At 42.0% G+C, this 7526-nt stretch overlaps 1 protein-coding gene across 4 annotated transcripts in view; it reads left to right on the plus strand.

Moving 5' to 3' along the window:
- The window catches only part of ILRUN (inflammation and lipid regulator with UBA-like and NBR1-like domains), a 114868-nt gene that overhangs the window by 40406 nt on the left and 66936 nt on the right, over positions 1–7526 (plus strand). For all 4 annotated transcript variants that reach the window (XR_013416486.1, XR_013416485.1, XM_001116543.5 and 1 more), the window contains exon 2: positions 5023–5177. Coding sequence is in view for 2 of the 4 variants with exons in the window: in XM_001116543.5 (XP_001116543.3) it covers positions 5023–5177 (155 nt within the window). In the remaining 2 variants the exon portion in view is untranslated. The remainder of the gene's footprint in view (positions 1–5022; positions 5178–7526) is intronic.

Raw genomic sequence — 7526 nt, forward strand, 5'->3', positions numbered from 1 at the left:
ATGTTAAGAAAATCAGATGTTCAGAGTGTTATATAATTGGAAAATTCTGGGTAAGTTAAAACTTTTGAGTAGGTGTGGCTCCGAATGCTAATAATTGCCTAGCCTAGGGCAAATTAACCTCACCTGTCAGTGCCTCAGTAGCCTCATCTATAAAATGAAGGTTGAACAGAGTTGTATTTCATCAGGAAACATGTCAGTGTCACCAAATTCTTCTCCAGTTCAGGTTAACTTCATTGTCCATGCAGTTGAAACTGTGCTGTGTACCAAGCCCATCTTTCACCCTAAGAAGGAAAAGCTGCTTTGGGCCCATAGCCTCTGTGCGAGAGGCATTTGGAGTTACCTTTGTTTGAATGTCCCTGGTTAGCTATAGACTATAAACACTGAAGGCAGGGACCATACCTGTCTTGTAATTTGCTGTATCCCTAATGCTACAGGCCAGGTGCCTAGCACAAGGGTAAATGCTCATTCATTAAATATTTGTTGAATGAATGACTGCCAACCAGGACCTTTGCATACATTGCCTCTGCAGTCTTCACAGCCAACATTATAACGAGATAGGTGGTATCAACTCAGTGGTTTCTTTTTTTGAGACGGAGTCTCGCTCTGTCGCCCAGGCTGGAGTGCAGTGGCCGGATCTCAGCTCACTGCAAGCTCCGCCTCCCGGGTTTACACCATTCTCCTGCCTCAGCCTCCCGAGTAGCTGGGACTACAGGTGCCCGCCACCTCGCCCGGCTAGTTTTTTGTGTTTTTTAGTAGAGACGGGGTTTCACCGTGTTAGCCAGGATGGTCTCGATCTCCTGACCTTGTGATCCACCCGTCTCAGCCTCCCAAAGTGCTGGGATTACAAGCTTGAGCCACCGCGCCCGGCTCAACTCAGTTTTGCAGATGAGTAAAACTGATGAAGAGAGGCTTAGCTGCTTGTTCAAAGCCCCAGAGCCAAGAGTTGGAGCTGACTCTAAAGATCAGTCTTCTTTTTCTTGAGATGGAGTCTCGCCCTGTTGCCCAGGTTGGAGTGCAGTGGCGCAATCTCAGATCACTGCAAACTCTGCCTCCCGAGGTTCAAGCGATTCTCCTGCCTCAGCCTCCCGAGTAGCTGGGATTACAGGCACCCACCACCATGCCCAGCTAATTTTTGTATTTTTAGTACAGACAGGCTGGTCTTGAACTGCTGACCTCAGGCGATCTGCCCGCCTCGGCCTCCCTAAGTGCTGGGATTATAGGTGTGAACCACTGCGCCCAGCCTAAAGACCATACTCTTAAAAAAATAAATAAATAAAAATTATTTCATTGTGGTAAAATCTGCATGACATTAAATTTACCATTTTAAGTATACAGTTCTGTGGCATTAACTATATTGGCAGTGTGCAACTATTACCATCATCCACCTTTTTTTTTTTTTTTGAGACAGAGTCTCACTCTGTTGCCCAGGTCGGAGTGAGTGTAGTGGCACAATTTCGGCTCATTGCAACCTCCACCTCCTGGGTTCAAGCAATTCTCCTATCTCATCCTCCCAAGTAGCTCATTACAGGCATGCACTACGCCCAGGTAATTTTTGTATTTTTTGTAGAGATGAGGTTTCACCATGTTGGCCAGGCTGGTCTCGAACTCCTGCCCTCGAGTGATCTGCCTGCCTCTGCCTCCCAAAGTGTTGGGATTACAGGCGTGAGCCACCGCATCCGGCACCAGCATCCATCTTAATCTGTGCTTTTTTTTCACTGTTACATTGCCTCTGTTTGTTCTTCAGGGTACTTTTAACCATCTGAAATTAGATTTAAAACTTTTTTGAAAAGAAACACTGAAGGAATCTGGAGGTTTAAACTTTTAGACTGCACCAAATGCTGGGTCAATGTTTTCCCTTTCGCATCACCTCAGCCAGCTCCATTTCATGAAGAATTTCTTGTTGGCTAATAATAGCTGAGTATGTTGTTTTGAACAAGAATACCTGCTATCATGTCTACTTTCTGACACTGAATTGGAGCTGTTTGATCTTATGCCTGCTGTTGCTCAGCCTAGTGGGCCAATAATTTAAATGCTCTGAACTCTGAGAAGCTGTGTACCCCAAATTTGTGACTGTGTACCTGCTTTATGGGTTAGCTCACTTGGGCTAAAGTCCACTTTCTGCCTTGTACTTGGGAAATGAATTTGCTTTGTCATCCTCCTCTCCACCTTCCTGCCAGGATTCCAGTTCGCTGCTTTCAGTTTCAGTTTGGGATTTAAAAATGGTTCTTAATCTTTCTTTGGCTGAATTACCTGTGTAATACACATACAAATAAGCTTTGACTGTAGGATAAGTTGGAAATGTGAAAGGAGATTTGAGGATAGGAATGGATCTGCCTGAGTTGGGTAGCTTGACTTTCCCATTTACTAGTGTTCCTACTGCAGTGGTCTTGAAGTCCTGTCCTGATGGCAGAGCCAAAGGTTGAAATATGACACAGCCTGGGGATGAGAATTGGCAGTTGTCCTAAGTGCACAAATAGTTTCTTCCCTCCAAAACACATTTTGCAGCCAAGTGAACAGAAAACAATTCAGCAGGCTACTTACTGAAGACCTGCTGCAAAAAAATTCTCTTTTCAAAAAGGTAGACATACAGCTTTTCCAAAATGTTTTCAAAAGAGCAAATTGCAAACCAGGCTTATTTTTCTCCCATATTCTCCCTGATCCCTAAGTGTAATGCTAATTCCAGATGTACTTCTAAGCCTGTTTGTGGATGGTAGGGGCTGGATTTCCCCAAGTTTGGCCAGTCACAAACATCCTTCACTTTAGATCACTGTCAGCTAGATAGGAAACTGCTGAGAAGACTAAAGTCCAAGCTTTGTATTGGCTAGTCAAGCAAACAGGTGCAGTTTGGCCCCAGCGAAGCTCTCTTTATGTAACTATTATCAAGCACATGTATCATAGGCAGGCCATTGGTATTGTAATTTCAGTCATTACTGACTAATATGACAGGCCACCATTGCGTGAGGCTTGACCTCAGGTACCTGCTCTAAATATAGCCTTCCTTTCTGGCAGTTGCAAGCACCTGGAGGAGCAGGCAGGCCCCCAGCAGAAAATTATTTGCTGCTATTAGCATTTCTGTTGATCAGTTGTGTACTGTCAGAGCTTGTTTCATGCTATGTTTATGTATAATTAAAAACAGCTCAGTGGATTCGTCAGTTTATGGTTGAATTATGTTTAGAAACATGCAGTTTGGATTGTTGTATAGTGTGGGAAGTGGAGATGATGTCATTGGTTTGAGTAAGACCAGAAGAGAGGCAGTTAATGTAATTACTAACAATTTCCTTGATCTCTGTAATGAACACAGCTTACTGAAACCCTTTAGTGGTCCTTGGTTTCTGGCACTGATAACCAAACTGACAGTCATGCGCTTCTGCTCAATTGCGAACTCTGGCTTATGTACTTGGTAGTTCCTTCTGTTGAAAGGGGATTTGTGAGTAATTAAAAAGAACACCAACATTTACAAAATGATACTTCCGAAAAAGAAACTACAAATGACTCTTTTTTGTTGTTGTTCTTTATGAGACGGAGTCTGGCACTGTTGCCTGGGCTGGAGTGCAATGGCGCTATCTCAGCTCACTGCAACCTCCACCTCCCGGGTTCAAGCGATTCTCCTGCCTCAGCCTCCCAAGTAGCTGGGATTACCCAGCTAATTTTTCAAGATCAGCCTCCCAAGTAGCCTGCCACCATGCCCAGCTAATTTTTTGTACTTTGTTTAGTAGAGACAGGGTTTCACTATGTTGGCCAGGCTGATCTTGAACTCCTGACCCCATGATCCGCCCACCTTGGCCTCCCAAAGTGCTGGCATTACAGGTGTGAGCCACTGAGCCCAGCCTTTACAAATGGCTCTTAAACCTGTAAAAAGATACTCAGCCTCTCAAAATCTCACTGAGATATATATTTTTTTAACCTATTAGATGGGAGAAATCCAAAATGTTAGAGAAACAGCACTGATGAGCAAGTGGGGAAAATAGGCACACTCCTATATTCTTGGTGGGATCATTAGTGTATAACTTTTATTGAGGGAAGTTTGGATATATTTATTAAAACCACAAACTCTGTCACAGCAGTATCACTTACTAGGAATTTATCTCACAGATACACTTACATGTATACAAAACTATGTGTGCTTGAACATATTTATGAAAGAGTTAATGACTGGAAACAAACTCAAAAGTCGACTGGTTAAATATGATCCATCTGTATAGTGGTTACAGCTGTAAAAAACAATGAGGATGCGCTTTATGTACTAACAGAGATGTTTCCAAGATATAGCATTAAGAGAATAAAGCAAAGGGCATTGTATATTATGCTACCATTTGTATAAAAAAGAGGGAAAATAAGATTGTATATGATGTTTGCTTGAATGTAAGAAAGTTTTGGAAGGATATTTAAGAAAGTAATACGAACAGTTATGTCTGTGTGTGTGTGTGTGTGTTGGGGAAAAAAGAGAACATGGTTTTCTTTGTATGAAACTTCAAATTATGTGCACATATTACTTTATTTTAAAAAGTGGAGCTTCTGGCTGAGCTCAGTGACTCATGCCTGTAATCCTAGCGCTTTGGGAGGCTGAGATGGATGGATCGCTTGAGCTCGGGAGTTCGAGGCTAACCTGGGCAACATGGCAAAACCCTGCCTCTCTCTCTTTTTAAAAAAATATATTAAAAAATAATAATACAAAATAAAAAGTTGTGCTGCTTTGAATTCCATAGTTATAGAGATCTCTTTTAATTGATTTCTTTACCCATTCTTGTTTTCCTGTGGGTAACAAGGGAGATATCCTCATACTGTTGCTGATGGTACTAATGTTTGTTACTTTCTATGTGGGAAGAAAGTCATACACAAATTTGTTGGTCCTGGTGGTTTTCCTGTTGTTCCTCAGCCAGAATACAAGGCTTTAAAGACTTGTATGCCAGGAGCCTCAGGTTCTGTGACAAACCCTAAGAAACAGGCTTTTTCCTTTTGTTTAACAGGATAATATCGTCTGGACGGTACTGAAGTCTGTTGCCTTTTCTCTTTTTTCTGTAGGAACCTCCAAGCAGCAATTGGCGCCTATTATGACTTTGAGAGCCCAAACATCAGTGTGCCCTCCATGTCCTTTGTTGAAGATGTCACCATAGGAGAAGGGGAGTCAATACCTCCTGACACTCAGTTTGTAAAAACATGGCGGATCCAAAATTCTGGTAAGTACATAATGGGCAATCCTCCCTTGCCTAGTTTTCATTTTCTTAACAGTTAAGTAAGAAGGAAATGTTTTAGCTTGTGTACGTGATTGTGTAACTGCGAGCTTTCTCCTACACATGATATGTAGCATTTTCTTGTACTGGTGTGATGACCAAACATTAGTGAAGTATCTCCTGCTCTAAAGTAGGAAGAAGAATTTATGTCTCATGCTTCTAAGCCACCTATAACTTAATGGGATCTAAACACAATCCAATATTGGTTTTGTTACTAGGAACTAGACTTGTATATGATGGAGTATTGTCTCCACCTGTACAGTTTTACTTCATCACTTTATTTCTGCTCTAATTAATCTTCCAGCAGGCTAGAGGAGGTATATCCTTGAATAGAACAAGGTAGTTGGAAAGAGCTGTGAGCATCTGCTCTTCTGAAAGCTCTTTTTTTTTTTTTGCAACCAGAAGGATGATTGTCTCTGAAATTTCATTAGGTTATCTGAGACATTAATACCACTTTGAAAAATAGGATAGGAAATATGGGAATTTGCTCAAAATGGGAGACAGAAATTGTTGGTTAAAAAAAAAAAATACAGGTTGGGTGTGGTGACTCACACACAGAATCCAAGCACCTTTTTTTTTTTTTTTTTTTTTTTTTTTTGAGACAGCAGCTCGCTCTGTTGCCCAGGCTGGAGTACAGTGTTGTGATCATGGCTCATTGTAGCCTTGACCTCCTGGGCTCAGGCAGTCCTCCTGCCTCAGCCTCTCCCGAGTAGCTGGGACCACAGGCATGCACTACTGTGCCCAGCTAATTTTTTAATTGTAGAGATGGAGTCTTCCTGCGTTGCCCAGGCTGATCTCGAACTCTTGGGCTCAAGCTATCCTCTCACTTGGATAGCTGAGATTACATATGTGTACATTGCACATGGCCTCCCAGCACTTTTACAGGTCAAGGCAGGACAGGAGGATCACTTGAGCCTAGGAGTTTAAGACCAGCTTTGACAGTGTAGTGAGATCCTGTCTCTACAAACAAGAAAAAGAAAAAAGAAAAAAATACAAGAAAAACATTGTTTTGATGTGCTGCAGCCTCTTTTAAGACACACTAGAAATAAGCTAACCATAGGCTGGGCATAGTGGCTCATGCCTGTAATCCCAGCTTTGGGAGGCTGAGGTGGAAGGATCACCTGAGGTCAGGAGTTGGAGACCAGTTTGGCCAACATGATGAAACCCATTCTAAAAATACAAAAATCAGCCAGGTATGGTGTTGGGCACCTTTAATCCCAGCTACTTGGGAGGCTGAGGCAGGAGAATTGCTTGAACCCAGGAGATAGAGGTTGCAGTGAGCTGAAATCATGCCACTGCACTCCAGGCTGGGTGACAGAGTGAGACTCTGTCTCAAAAAACATTAAATAAATAAAAATAAATACATAAATAAGTTAACCATAGTTCTTTGAAAATAGTGTCTCTGTGTCTAAATCTTTCCTTCCCTTTCCCTTTTCCTTTCCTTTCCTTTCTTTTCCTTTCCTTTCCTTCCTCTCTCTCTCCCCCTCCTTCCTTCCTTCCTTCCTTCCTTCCTTCCTTCCTTCCTTCCTTCCTTCCTTCCTTCCTTCCTTCCTTCTTCTTTCTTTCTTTCTTTCCTTTTCTTTTCTTTTCTTTTCTTTTCTTTTCTTTTCTTTCTTTCTTTCTTTCTTTCTTTCTTTCTCTCTCTCTCTTTTCTTTCTTTCTCTTTTCTTTTCTTTTCTTTTCTTTTCTTTTCTTTTCTTCTTTTCTTTCTTTTCTTCAAGGTCTCACTCTGTCACCCAGGCTGGGAGTGCAGTGGCGCAATCTTGGCCTCCTGGGCTCGAGTGATCCTCTTGCCTTGGCCTCGTGAGTAGTTTCGATTGCAGATAGGAGCCACCGCACCATGCCTGGCTAATTTTTTAAAGTTTTTGTAGAAATAAGGTTTCATTATTTGCTCAGGCCGTTCTCAGACTCCTGGGCTCACACTATCCTCCCACCTTGGCCTCCTAAAATGCTGGGATTACAGGCATGAGCCACTGCACCTGGCCTTAAATTATTTTCTAATGACTTTTGGGAGCAGGCGTTGGGTTTAGTATTTCTCGTCACATCTAATGACAATTTATGTTGACTGATGGAGGGTGTTTTAACTTTCTTATTATTAATGAGTACTTCAGAGAAATTCTGAGAGGTGGAAAACTAGGCAAAAGAGAGTATTTAGCTAAAAATATGTGGTTGTGGGGGTGCCCTGTCTAGCAAGTTAATTTGATGTGAGATGATTTAAAACTCTGGGGACTCAAAGCTATAAAAGTGACCTTTTATTGATTTGGTTTACTTTTCAGTTCTTTACAATTCAGTTCT

This window comes from Macaca mulatta, chromosome 4, assembly GCF_049350105.2.
Source record: "Macaca mulatta isolate MMU2019108-1 chromosome 4, T2T-MMU8v2.0, whole genome shotgun sequence".
NCBI lineage: Eukaryota > Metazoa > Chordata > Mammalia > Primates > Cercopithecidae > Macaca > Macaca mulatta.